Raw genomic sequence first — 14305 nt, forward strand, 5'->3', positions numbered from 1 at the left:
TTCAGAAGGTAAAGTAAATTGATTTAGGCCTTCCATGAAAATCACACTTAATACACCAATTTGCTGCCAAGAAAAAGTAATCCACAAGGTGGTGCAATTGTGAACTAAAAGAAGTTATACAGCACTACAATACAAGATGGTTTGAATTAGTCTGTTTATCTCGTCCTGTAACATCATGTGAGTCAGATCTTGCTTGTATTTTCTGAGTATTAAGTGGTGATGCACAACAGGTTGGCTGGCCTGAGGCATACAGGGTACTTAATACGTTTTGTCCTTTAGTTAAGTCAGAAAACAGCAAAACAAAGACCAAATGGCTGGCAGACCATGGCTTTGGTTCAGACTCAAAATGGAGTGTTATAAGACAATATAGAGTAATGACAAGATTATACACTGACACAACAGCATCATTTAAATGACAGGATGCATTTAAATGGTCTCAAGATCATTCTAGCTTTGACAGGTTACACATTTATCAATTTAAATCACCTGGAGATTTCTGATGTCCATTTTGCAAACAGACATTTGGGGTCACCTTAGTATGATGTAGGACCAGAGACACATGAAAGCAACTAGGAACTAATCCCTGGATGTAAAAAGTGTAATAACATCAAGATAATCATACTGTATTGGTTTCTGATACAAGCACCAGGCTGTAAAATATTTAGATACAGTACAAAAGCTCAGCAGGTTTTTTAAATGCAACATTTACAGTAAATGACTTTGAAGATATACAGTGCTATGTACTGTATGTATTGTTACTGGGCTACTGCTACTGTATGTTCTATATGACATTATATTCAGTCACTGCCTTAGATCAACAATAGAAAAAGATCCATAATATCTAACAGACAGTAGATAAAAGCTTGCTCAGAATACACTGTTAATGTTAAGTGTTGGGCTTATCAATGAACAGAATGATATGAGGTGCAGGAGGGACAAGAAAGGATGAAAACGAAAGAACAAGAGGTAAACAATGGGAGGCACTACCTGGTGCATGGATAATGCACTTGTACACAAACATAATAACCTAACTGTTCTGAACTTCTGGTATCATCAGGGTTCACACAGCAAAATCCTCACTGTTAATTTAACTCTGAGAGTGTAAATGTAACCAAATGGACCCGTAAAAGGGGTAAATTAAAACTGAGGATTTTACTGTGTCGGTCCTTGGTCCACATACCGAACGTCACAATAAAATACAAGATCTCAGCTACTTCGCTACTTCCCGTTTCATTTAGCTGTTAAAAGAGCAAAGGGCCATTCAACATCAAACCTGGCATTGTACAGTACTCTAGTGGCTAGGATAGCATAAAACAAATGATATCTCAAAATAAATCTAACTGTCTATAATAGTCTTATTTAAAATATAGAACAGATTTGAAGTTGCCACGGGTGAGCATAACTTCGTAAGAAAATCTGTCAATAAAAATCTGTTAAAAAAAGAGAAAAAAAAAGAAACAAAAAACAACTATGGGAACATCGTCCGAGTGGAACGTTTTGGAGCGTTTCAGACAAGATGCTTTGGTTAAAACAACAGAGCAAATGATACGAAACATTAACTCAAGATTTTAAAGTGCAATGCAAAAAATGGTGGTCAGTTGTCCCATCATGAACGAAATACAGTACAGAAAATGTCAATTAGGAGCAATAAATAAAAACTGTACATAAAATTATTACACAACCGCTCAACAACAAGCGAAGGGCAGCTTCACGGGCAGTGGGGAAATTTGCTTTAGTTTACTCACTTAAAAACAGACTAAAAGAAAAGAAAATATACACATTGCAATTGAAAATCTTCCCCTTTTGTGGAATCAATTCCCTCTTATTCCCTTACTGGCCATAGCTTTCAGCAATAACCTGTTCCTCTGTATGCTTATGTGAAGCCTCTGTTACTAGAACAGTGACGTGCGGTACTACTTTACGGCGTAGAACACCCAGCCATTCCATACTGAGGTAATGTAAATGCTGCTTACAGTAGAAGAATGAGCCTGATGTAAGAAGTGCCAATGTCCCTGCACTCAACATACACACCGACACAGAGAAACAACTGGCATGACAAAGACCACAAAACAGATATTACTGTCTCACTATTATGTTCAGCCCTCATTTGACTGTGTTTAAGGAGAAATACAACGCAAGGTTGAAGACTGGGGTGATGTATAGGGTGTACAAAGATGCATGACAGAGGGATTGAGCATGACACCGTTATTTAGATAAGTAAAACAACGTAAACATCTGCCTATCTCTTCTATCTTTCTATAGACACCTGTTTGCCTAGGTAATGAGAGTGTCCTAGTGTACTAGTCGCAATGCCCTGTAGAGATAAGCTCCTAAATAGGACTATGGGTCATTTCGTTAGTCTGGTCTGGTTCTTCTATGCATCAGGAGGACAAACACCATGCAGGGTTTTTGGGGAGCGGGGATCTATTGAAAGAGACTGCAAAAATGAGGGAAGATGGTCAGGGAGTTCTCGGGGTGAGCAATGTACCGTTGTGTAGGACAGGAGAGGGTCATTGTACAGGAGTTTGTTTTATATGGACTATGTATAAGGTTGGTTTATATGGTTTATGTACATTAGAGCGGGAGGGTGGGCTGAGCATAGATTTAGATTAAGCTTGTTTCCACCAGGCAGCTTCAATTCTCACATCCTCTGGGCCGACTGGGCCGACTTTCTCCTGGACAGTTTTGACCTACAAAGAGAGGAGAGCCGGGATGGGAAAAAAAGAAGACAGGAACAAATGATCTCTTTTCGACTACATGAACTAAGTGATGTTGTGCCGTGACCGGCGAAATATATGTCACAGGTTCTGGATTTGTTTCCATACGCTATGGCTCGGTTTCAGATACGGTTCTCAGAACCTAATTTGGACCCTGCTCAGGAGGTAGTACTAACCGTTCAAGTTCAGGGAACCAACTTCTAAAATAGCGAAAACAGAAGATCTCTTTTTTTTATGACGGTGGTTCTGGCTATCACAGGTTCTGGAAAGTTTCAGGTTATGGAAGCTTCTGGGTTACCATTCAATAGTCGAAAAGTGCCATTAGAGTCTGAAGGAACAAATGTCTTAACAAATACAAATGTCTTGTTTACTAAATAGCAACTCCACTGCAATAAAGACACCGTCTTTTTAAATGTACACAAATAAGATCTCGAAAACCTGGAGAATGTCTGTTATTGGACACGTCAGCAACCCAGCAGAAGTTGTGAGATACTTGTCATCAAAGGAAGAGTGTCAAAGAGTAGAGCGCCTCTACCACTCACCTGATGGTGCCAGCCAGCAGAGGGTTAAAAGCATACAGCCAATCATGCATCTCTTTGTCGTTGATGGCCTGGAGCAATATCCCACGGTGCTCTGTGCACACTGCAAACGTGTTGGGAGTCTGGAGACACAGGGGGCATTGACAAGTCACTTTGTTTGGTCCAAATCAGTGTATCCACAGTAGTGACATCTCAGATATGATCGATGTGTGAGATTTGAGTATTGTGTTTTAATTTAACCTCAAGGATGAATGAGATTTATCCCATGTCATTTAATTTGATCTCATATCAATAATAATAATAATAATAATGACGATAATGATGATAATAATAACAACATAAATCTATATGTCGTGTCGTGTCGTGTCGTGTCGTGTCGTGTCGTGTCGTGCCGTGCCGTGTCGTGTCGTGTCGTGTCGTGTCGTATCGTGTCGTGTCGTGTCGTGTCGTGTCGTGTCCTGTCGTGTCCTGTCCTGTCCTGTCCTGTCAAGTGATATAAACTCATGTCATCTCATGTCATCTCATCTCCTCAGTATCCTCAGAGTTCTGCTGGAAGAATTTAACCCGTTTTTTTATAACACCTCAAATTAAATCAAAACAACTGAAAACAGATCAACCATGCTGGAGACAGTGTGGCCACATGGAAGCGGGTCACGCTCACAAAATTCAAAAATATTGGCGAGATATTCACGCCACCATAGAGACTGTTCTTGGTTTTGAGATACCTCAGACCTGTACCTTGATGTTGTTGGGAAATATTCCTGAAGATTTCTTGACACAGGACAAATATCTAATCAAAATCTTTCTAGCAGCAAGCAAGAAAGCGATCACGCGTCGTTGGTATCAACAGGATCCCCCAACCAAAGACAATTGGATGGACATAATAAGGGAAATATATTCTATGGAAAAACTAACATTCATACTTAGACTACAAGAGGACAAAGCACACAAAAACTGGGAAAAGTGGTCTTCACTTTTTCAGCCCATGGACATTGTATAACCAATATGTAACAGAAAAATAACTAACAATTGTAGAATGCAGCCTTTCCGTGTATTTTTATTTTTATTTTATTTATTTTTTTCATTTTATTATCTTTATTTTATTTCTTGTGTTTTTGTACTGTCCTTTTGTTTTGTATTTCAAGTATGTGTATCTGTCTTTTGAAAATCTTTGTTCCAATAAAAATTTAGTTAAAAAAAAAAAAAAGTAAGCCTTACCCGGAGTAAGGTCTGTTTATCCTCGCTATATTCCACCTGTGCAGATGACAGGTTGATGACAGCTCTCTCCACAGTGTCCCTCTCACTGCGGTACAGGTAGACGTATGGCCGGCGCACCACCACATAACGCTTCACCCAACCGCTGGTGTGGGGCTCTAGGAAGTGCAGATAACCCTTCTTCGACACAATGGGGCTGCATGTCAGAAAAGGGAGCATTTGACAGGGGAACATTTGGTCAGCGGATACATTGTCCAGCAGCTGCTCAGCATAGAGGGCTTTGAATGTAAAACTGGTATAAATGCCCCTCAGAGAGACCTTGGTGCTTGGATGTAATGAGATCTTTTTGTTTCCACATATCTCAAAGGCTCCAAATATTAGTTGGAACCATTCACCTAATGTGTACTATGTGTCTTAAATAGTCCCAAATATTCAAGGAAAAGATTTTACAGAAACTCCTAAGACAAATATCACAACACACATCACAAAGATGTACCATTTAGATTTGATCAGATCAAAATGTTTACCTGATTAATAAAAAAAACGATGTTTAAGTCTCTAACCTGACACGAATCTCCTGGATGTCTGGAACAAAGGTACATCCTCTGAAGGCCTTCTTCCTGTCCACTGGGCTGTAGGGGTCCAGATCTGGTGTGGAAGCCCCTGAATTTGGCTCAGTGTGTCTACAGAAGACAAAAATAATTGCAAAATATGATTTAAAACAAAAACAAAAAACATGCAGGATTGTGGCATATAAGTGTCCAAAATGCATTTGCACGTCATTTTACATACCGTAATTACTGTAAAATGTTTACATGTTGGATACGGGTAAACATAATGTAATAACATTGTCAATTAAATCACAGGTCTATCTCATAACAGGTGAGCAGCAGTGCCAGTGAGAGCAAGGTGAGCCCCAGGCATCCTTTTTTTCACCTCTACATTAAACATCTTTGCCGAAAATAGCCGATCTACAAGCTCACAATAAGTTGCACTGCGACGTGCTGTGAGCATGTAGATCTGCTAATGTTCACCCAATTTTGGTGAAGGTTCTCCTGCTATGACAGACCCAGAATAGGTACGTTAGGGTTCATGTGGTTAATTAGAGATTAAAAAGCTCGTTATTGTGATTATGTCTATAAGCTGTCATCATACCTAATGTCATAGTGTCCCTCCACCAATGAGGGGCAGGTTGATGATGGAGTGAGCGTGCTCAGTCCAGAAGAGGATGACATCAACGATGCAGACATTTCAGATAGCTGAAACACACACACACACACACACACACACACACACACACACACACACACACACACACACACACACACACACGAGTGCACACAAAAATGTGCAGGAAGACAAACACAAGACAAGACAGAGAGAAATACAGACAGAACATACACAAGAACAATTACAGTAAACACATACAAACATACACATGCTTTGAGAAAATGCTTTAATCAGACAATTTGTAATAGGCTGGGCATGTACTGAAGACCATCCTCATACCAGTATGAGCCTTTCAAAGAGCCCCTTGCTGGTTAACACGTTAACAGACATGCAGGAGTTAACATTAGGAACACACAAGCCTGCCTTTTTCTAACAAGGGGAGAGTGGGGAAGGCATCGAATAATTGAGTTATAGAACAGGGTGAAAGGAAACATGTTGGGGCGGAACAAGATTATTTTTTAAAGACAAAATAAAGTGGTAGGATGAACAAATGTGAGTTTCCTCTAAAATACAGTTACATTATTTGTTTGGAGAGATCTAAAATTAATTAAAGTTAATTCTCAGTCATGTCTTGTTTGATTATTGTGTTTTTAACTCGCACTCTGAGATTCCTTGTGAAGGAAAAGTGCAATACAAATAAAAGGCATTATCATTATTATTTACGTAGGTCTAGTAAACAGATATTAGGATAGACGGATGATAGGGTTATACTCTCATACAAGAGAACATGATGGAAATAGAGTGGATGAAAAGGGAGGGAATAGATACAGATACTAATGAATCAATGATAACAAAACAGGATAATGTCAAGAAACAGGAAGTGGAAAGGTTTCGAGGAGCTTCACTGTAAAATCTGGAGAGCTAATTCACCCTTACAGGTCCAGTTTTACAATTTGGGGGTTAAATTAACACTCCAGATTTGACTGTGTGGATGGGAGAGAGTGGGTCTGAGACTAGGACAGCGGGAGGTGTTATCTAGTGCAGTGGTTCTCAAAGTGCGGTTCGGGGACCCTCAGGCATCCTCGAGGGGGGTTCCATGGGGTCCCCAGCTAAATTGTTGATAGGAACCTTACAGGTCTGTAACTATTGGGGTGTGTGAATGCACACCATACTGGGGGCCCTCCCTTGCGCGCCACCTTACCCATTATCCCTAAACGTATTAGCCATATTTTGCTATTTTGAAAAACATTTAAAAATATTTCAACCAGCTGATCTACATCAACACATTGTGAGCTTATAGATCGGCTATTTTAACTACTTTATAATGGAAAATGGCGAAAATGTTTAGGGATAAAGGGTAAGGCAAGAGTCCCTGGGAGTCCTTGAAATTAAACAGTTTGAGAAGCACTGATCTAGTCTGGGCGGGGCAGGGCAGGGCGGGGCGGGACGGGGCGGGGCGGGGGGGTTAGAGGACCTAAGCTGGGGCTCACCTTGCTCTCACTGGCACTGCTGCTCACCTGGCTGTACTCCCTGTTGAACGTGTGCATCAGCAGGCGGAGACACTGCAGCAGGAGGACACGCACACACACACACACACACACACACACACACACACACACACACACACACACACACACACACACACACACACACAATCATTTTACTCTGAGAATGTAAAACATTTCAGAGGTGGAAAAAGTACTCACATTTTGAGTACTTTTACTTAAGTAAAAGTATCAATACTGCAATGTATAAATACTCTGTTACAAGTAAAAGCCCAGAACAAAACATTTACTTCAGTAAAAGTACAAAAGTATTGGCATCAAAATGTACTTAAAAGTACCAAAAGTAAAATAACTCATTATGCAGAAGGTCCCATTTCACAAGTTTTCAAATGTATACAAATATTTTGAAAATAGCAGATCTACAAGCTCACAATGTGTCGCGACGCATTGTGAGCTTGTATATCGGCTATTTTCAAAAGGCCAAAATGTATAGAGGGCTGAAGTGGTTAATGTGTGTTTTGTAATAATAATCAAAATCAACAAAGTAACTAGTAACTAGCTAGTAACTAGTAACTAGTAACTAGTTAGTTACTAGCATACTGTACCGGTCTGTCATGTTTAGCCCATGGACAGTGACTCATGGAATACTTGACTTATTAATGCTGACCATTTTTGAAAGGTTGATTTCTGAGGACAGCATCGGATTCAATTCTGTTTGAAAACCTACAGAGACTTAAATGTATGGAGATACGCAATACACTAAATATCATCGTACCGATTTTTCGTTGTTGTCAAAGTGATGTTATCATTGTGTCGTTGTTATTTTGGGTACAGATTGATTTGTAAAGTCTACTGTAGTTGAAAATAGTTCATGGAAAAAAGGTAGATTTACGAACTAAATTCAAATGTCCTTGACTTCTTAACCACGCAATGATGTTGAGCCAACATTGACTCAACTATTTAGGGAAGTTCGGTAACATTTGAATGACTTTGGAGAAAATGAATGGGAAAATATTCTACATAAATGAACAATATAGTCAAAACTGTGAATAAACAAGGACGCGTATCAACATTGGTACGGTCTCTGAGAGTGAAATTAATTTAGATTTTACTGTGCACTGGCTGATAAAACAAAACAGAAAAATAGAAAACAGAATGCAGTAAATGAAGAGGCCCAGCGTTGAGCAGTAGTCACCTTGGCAGCCAGCTCCCTCTGCCTCTGGTTGGGGCTGTCGAGGGCGGGGCTGCCTCCGGGGCTGTGGCTGAGGACAGGGCTCCTGGCAAACTCACTGATGTCAGTGCTCTTATAGAGAGCATCCTGCCCCGCCTGCAGGGTCGCCTCCAGCTTCTCTCTCAGCAGCAAGTAATGCCTGGTCTTCTCCACCTGAGGACGCACGTGCGCGTGTGTGCGTGCGCACACACACACACACACACACACACACACACACACACACACACACACACACACACACACACACACACACACACACACACACACAGAAGAGTGAGAATTGTTTAGACCAATGATTCTCAAACTTTTTAATTTCAAGGACCCCCAGTTTGATATGCATTAGGCCACAGACCCCCATTTGATAGGATTTTTATATCTGGGACCACAATCAACACTGCAAAACCATCAATGTTTATTTAACTCTGAGAGTGTACAACTGCATTGTGTTTGTTACAAGCCTTTAAGGGTTAATTTGGTTCCTAACTATCAATCATTTAGCTAGGGGCCCCCCAGAACCCCCTTGGGGACCAGGTGGGGTCCCCGGACCACACATTGAGAACCACTGTTTTAGAGCACCCCCCCCCCCCCCCGAGGAACTCAGTTTACTTCAGTTTAACCAATCAGAGAGCTCACCTCCTGCAGCAGGCTGAGTTTCTCCAGCTCCCATTGGTGGTCCAGGATGAGACTGTCGCTGCGAGGCCTCCATCCAGCCAAGTTCTCCTCTCCTCGGACGTACGCCACTGAGGTGTCCAGGACGCGTCTGCGACGCCGCTGCATACCTGAGAGGATGAGAGGATGCAATAGTAAATGTCAAATCCATAAACGAGTAAACAAGTGTTCATTCAACTCTGAGATAAATTAACACACATTTTACTGAGTACTGTAGCCATAGAGGTACAGCAAAAATCATATTCTGTTGAAAATTTGGTCGTTCAAATTTAAAAATGTTCTTACCTGGGCTCCCATTGTCTGCCACATGGCAGAGACTGACTTCGTACACTCCCGTGACACGGTTACTGAGAGAGCAAGAGAGACAAAAAGTTACTTTCTGCTTTAGTAAGTTTAATTTGTAAAGTAACATTTACAAGCAGTACATTTCATGGAAATGGTTTGAGAAATATTGAGAATGTATCCGCCCAGAGTGACACTAATTCCATGTAGTGACAGTCACAGCTCAATGAAATAAAAATAATGAAACATTTGCATGTACTATAGCCGGATAGAGGTATATAGTTTGCAAAATACAGATTACTCTGTTATTCTCTATATTTATTACAGTAAACAAGCTTTTGTGCACATTTAAATCCAAACAGAAAATCTAGAAAGAATATTTGGCAAATTCCTGCTGATAAATTACATGGAAGGCTGGAAAGAAAAATCAATACACATTACAGTATAGAGTACCGAAGTCCTGACGTCAAGGATTGTTTTCCCCATAGAAATTCCCCATAGAGGAATCTTAGATTGCGTCATATAAGAAGAAAAATAAACAAATCACCCCAGCGATTCTGTCAGGTATGTGACTCTGTGTCGTATATGATATTAGGTTACATTTGATAACGTCTGTGTTTGGAGAATTTGTTTTTATTTTATTACTCTTTGGATAACTGTGTAGTTTTTCAAAGCCAGTTGATGCCAGTTGAATCGCCGAGTGATTTGTTTATTTTTGGAACTCAGTTCGTATATGACGCAATCTAAGATTTCTCTATGGGGAATTTCTATGGGGAAAATAATGTGTAACCCAGGGGGATATAGTGCCCTCTAGCAGCAGTGATGTCAGACTTCGGTGCTCTATAGGTGAAATGCCCCTTTAACACACACTTATGTTTACCTCTCAGAGGGCCTGAGGCAGCCTGTGCTAAACAGGTTCCTGATGGAGCGAGAGGCTGGCAGCTTAGCGTCTCGGGAGTAGAACACCATACAGAAGTCTTTGGTGATCACTGTCGGCTGTGTGCAGTTCTCCATCTGAATAACAGCAACAGAGGTTTAAATGAGAAGAACATTGTATGTGCACCAGAGGTGTTTACACTGTCCAGATGTGTCACTCTCTTCTTCAAACAAAATATATTATTCTCAGCCATTGTAAGGTTTTTTTTAACCAATTTCAACAATGTAATTTTAGGCAAACATTTTCAGAAACAGCCGATCTACAAGCTGTGAGCTTGTCGATCGGCTATTTTCCCACACATGGCACATTGAAGGATGAAGTATAAAATAGGGCATACTTGGTTAAAGGTACTTATCTGATAATGGTACTACAAAGCTTGTTATAATACAAAGTAGAAGTGTAATCAGCATCTGAGATAATTAACAGTTAACTGTAATGATTGTACCTCCAGGTAAGCAGAGAGGGTGATGTAGATCTTCTCCCCATAGGGAGTGACTCTGTTGAGGAGGAGGGAGTTGTGCATGGAGCTGTCCCATGCTGCCTCAAAGCGGTAGAAAGTCCTAAGAGGGGAGGTTCAAAGGGAATCTGATCAGTCTGTCCACATTCATAAACAGTAAGTAAGTAAAAGTGCTCATGAACACAAAGAAAAGATGAAAAGTAATGATCAGAATACCTATGATCAACTCCCAGTGAGACACTGTCATTGGAATAAGGATAAAGATAAAGACACCAACAGTTAGAAATTCTTGACTGTTAATAGTTCAATTAGTTCAAATGCAAAAATAAAAACTGTAATGAGGCATGACATTGATATACTTAACAATTAAAATCTTGGACAATTACGGTAGGTGGACAGTTTAAAATGCTATTGTTAGACTATCACTGATCTGACAGCTATATCTCTAGTTAAATTACAAAACAATTTAAACAAATGCAACTGTAATCCTGCAAATGAAAATATAGTATATAAAGTATTAAGTACAACATTACAGTGTTATTACAATTTTGTGTGTTAACAGCACATACTTGTCGTCATGTTTGGGCCAGACGTATCCTGAAGACAGAATGTTGAGAGACAGAATGTTGGGGTCGATGATGGTCTCATCAGCCTCCGGAGTGTTCCGTATACGCCCTGAAGTCAAACAGGTGAAATGTTACACGGTAACAAGCAACGCGATGAAAAGAACCAAAAAATAATAACATTTGACAAGAGAGTCTGTAGACTTTGTAAAGCGAGTGTATTTCTTTATTCACAGTACCTCTTCAATATTAACCACTTAATACCCGCAAGACGGTAGGAGATTCCCCAGTACTCACCCACAACCAGCTCCTTCACCTCCTTCCACTCTACATCATTTCCTGTTTCGTGCGCTATGGTAACGGTTATCCTCCTCTGAATGCCCTATGGAATGAAGAGAAGGCAGGAAATGAATAAATAAAAAAATAATAATAATAATGCAAAAGCAAAAAGCTACATATATTTCCGTTGAAAAATATGTTTTTTTGTTAAGTAGTAGCTTATGTTAGCCACAATGTCTCCTCATCATATTTTTACAATAATCGTGCTCCATTTACATAGGTATTTAATGATATTCTAGAAGGTGACAAGACCATGGTGTAAAAAAAAAATGTGGCGAGGTGGGACATTACCTGATGTAGGAGGAAGAGTCCGTGGCAGGGCATGCCACCTCTGTGGTCCACCACAGCTGGGATGTAGCTAGAGATAAGTAAATGACAAACTTTATCAACCTTAATACTTAACATATTAACATCATGTCTTTGTACATATCTTACCAGAAACCATGGACATTATAACCTCTTCCACTTAAAAAAGCTTTTGTTAGGGAATTTCTATACTATGTGGTGATATGCAAGATTCATATTGGACATTGTGTGTATGTATTTGAGTAAACACATAAACATATGTTTGTTGGTCAATAGACTACAGACTAGTAGCTAGATTGCGTCATAACTGTCTCACTTGAAATGCTGTATTAAGAATGATGAAACATGATGATGGACACATGATGATATCTGGCCAATGACACTTGTGTCTAAAGGTCTGTGATTCAAATAGAGATGAGAGGACAGACTGGACATATTAGGACTGCAACATGAATTCTGATGATGGAGGCAGGATGCTCTTTGCTCATATTGAAAACCTTGTGATTGGAAGGGTAAGAATAGATTTCACCCTGTCTGGTATAAAAGCACCCAGAAACGTCATGGGAGCAGCTGCTTCTTCTGCTGCTCGTGCTAGATTAAACCTAGAATGTTGTAAAGTATACTTATGCTGAATAAATAGTGAACATGCAGACTGGTCTGTCATCATTGCTTGGGGTGCCTTGCTCCTAGAGAGATTCCACCACACTTTCAAATACGCTGCCCTTTCGATGGAATACCTTTCAGAAAGACTATCAGAACTGATCACTTACAGTATGATACTTTTGTCTCAAAAAAGGACTTTAAAGGAACATGAAAGTGTTGTTGTTTCAGTATTTGTGCCAGCCCGTTTTTTTAAATAATCTATCTTTGCTTTTAATTGTTTCTTTTTTTCTGTATATGCTTGTTTTATTGTGCTGACCTCTTGGACAGATCCCTCTCGTAAAAGAGATTCCATATCTCAGTGAGGTCTACCTGGTTAAATAAAGGTTTAACAAAAAAATGTAATCTACATTTCAGTTATGCTGAAAAAGGTTTGTACACATATTCACTGCTAGAGCAGAAAGATAGTCCTCCATGTGTGGTGAACTCTGTCCCATGATGTATGGTATAGCTTGCACCACAAGGCCGAGGTAAAGTTGCCACTTACTCTCCATTGGACTCCAGCTCACAGATCTCAAAGAACGACATCAGGTCGTATTTGGAGTGACACGGTCCTGGTCCTGCTGTGGATCGAGTCTGGGTGCTCAGTTTGGTGGCCGGCACTGGAACAGTACGAGAAATGAGGACATAGTTTGCGTTAAGCAGAACAGAACATGATGATATACAGTAATAATACAGTGTCTTTGGGTTTCTGGAAACACACTTAAGAATAAAATGTGTCAATATTATTAATACAAGAATATTATATACAGTATCCACTTCCAGATGAGTGAAAAGTAACCAGTGGCTCACCTGGCTTGGACAAGGGCATCACCCTGGGAAACTGTCTCCTGGAAGGCCTCAACGGACTACAGGACAAAAACAAATATATTGTAAAATATTCATAAACGTTATTTTGGCCATAATGAGTAACCAGTTACTATATATGCTGGAGAGGAGATGGGGTGGTCCTCACCTGATAAGGTCCTTGCAGAGTGGTGGGAAAGGCTGTTTCTGATAGTGGCCAAACACCTCAAAGACAATGGGCTGGGTCTTGATATACTCCACAAACGACTTGGTCACCTCCACAGTGATCTGAAACATATTAAGGTTGTTTTGAAAACAACTGTACTCTAAGGACCAGTTTATAGACCATATTTTAAACAAATACCATTATCAGATGATTTCCCAAATTATTAGATTATTAACATTATTATATATCACAGCCATATCTTCTATAGTCCTCAAAATAACAATATAGGCCTAGGTAAAAACATAGTAATATAATACAAGAGATTGCATGGTGACAGGACTAAAAGTAAATGTTTGACTGCATTTGTCTGTGCTTACATTCTGTACGTGGTAGAAGCCGAGAGGTGGACCTCTGCCAGTGTTCTTCAAAGGTTCCGTGGAGAAAGCCTCATCATGGCGGTGGATGAAACTAAGACAAGTAAAGCCATTACAGTCATGTCCAAACATGTCAGTGATATTATCAGTAGAGAGAAGGCTGTATGCTGTATGCTTGACAATTTTGACTCAAACGTTAATCATCTCAGACTTCTGTAGCCCATCATGCTTCTACCTCTACATAGTAGTGTTAGCTCTCTGTGCTTTGTTTTAATCTAGTATGTGATTGTAAAAAATAAAAAAATGAAAGAAATTAAGGAATCACAAAATAATCAAATCATATGAATCTCGGGGTCCGTGACTCCAATGTGGATCTCAGAATTCACGCG

General features: G+C 39.9%; 1 protein-coding gene across 1 annotated transcript in view; it reads right to left on the minus strand.

Moving 5' to 3' along the window:
* Positions 1 to 14305, minus strand: part of kif1ab (kinesin family member 1Ab) — a 35686-nt gene that overhangs the window by 972 nt on the left and 20409 nt on the right. Inside the window, exons 30-48 of the mRNA XM_084056477.1 lie at positions 13920 to 14010; positions 13546 to 13664; positions 13383 to 13438; positions 13078 to 13192; positions 11916 to 11982; positions 11583 to 11667; positions 11292 to 11397; positions 10939 to 10962; positions 10711 to 10825; positions 10209 to 10342; positions 9332 to 9393; positions 9011 to 9156; positions 8342 to 8530; positions 7132 to 7203; positions 5627 to 5730; positions 5035 to 5154; positions 4475 to 4667; positions 3260 to 3378; positions 1 to 2690 (exon numbers count right to left, since the gene is read on the minus strand). The exon at positions 1 to 2690 is cut by the window's left edge and continues 972 nt beyond it. Of these exons, the coding sequence (XP_083912603.1) occupies positions 2642 to 2690; positions 3260 to 3378; positions 4475 to 4667; positions 5035 to 5154; positions 5627 to 5730; positions 7132 to 7203; positions 8342 to 8530; positions 9011 to 9156; positions 9332 to 9393; positions 10209 to 10342; positions 10711 to 10825; positions 10939 to 10962; positions 11292 to 11397; positions 11583 to 11667; positions 11916 to 11982; positions 13078 to 13192; positions 13383 to 13438; positions 13546 to 13664; positions 13920 to 14010 (1966 nt within the window). The 3' untranslated portion in view covers positions 1 to 2641. The remainder of the gene's footprint in view (positions 2691 to 3259; positions 3379 to 4474; positions 4668 to 5034; positions 5155 to 5626; positions 5731 to 7131; positions 7204 to 8341; positions 8531 to 9010; positions 9157 to 9331; positions 9394 to 10208; positions 10343 to 10710; positions 10826 to 10938; positions 10963 to 11291; positions 11398 to 11582; positions 11668 to 11915; positions 11983 to 13077; positions 13193 to 13382; positions 13439 to 13545; positions 13665 to 13919; positions 14011 to 14305) is intronic.

Source organism: Gymnoscopelus microlampas (assembly GCF_963454915.1).
Source record: "Gymnoscopelus microlampas genome assembly, chromosome: 5".
Taxonomy (NCBI): domain Eukaryota; kingdom Metazoa; phylum Chordata; class Actinopteri; order Myctophiformes; family Myctophidae; genus Gymnoscopelus; species Gymnoscopelus microlampas.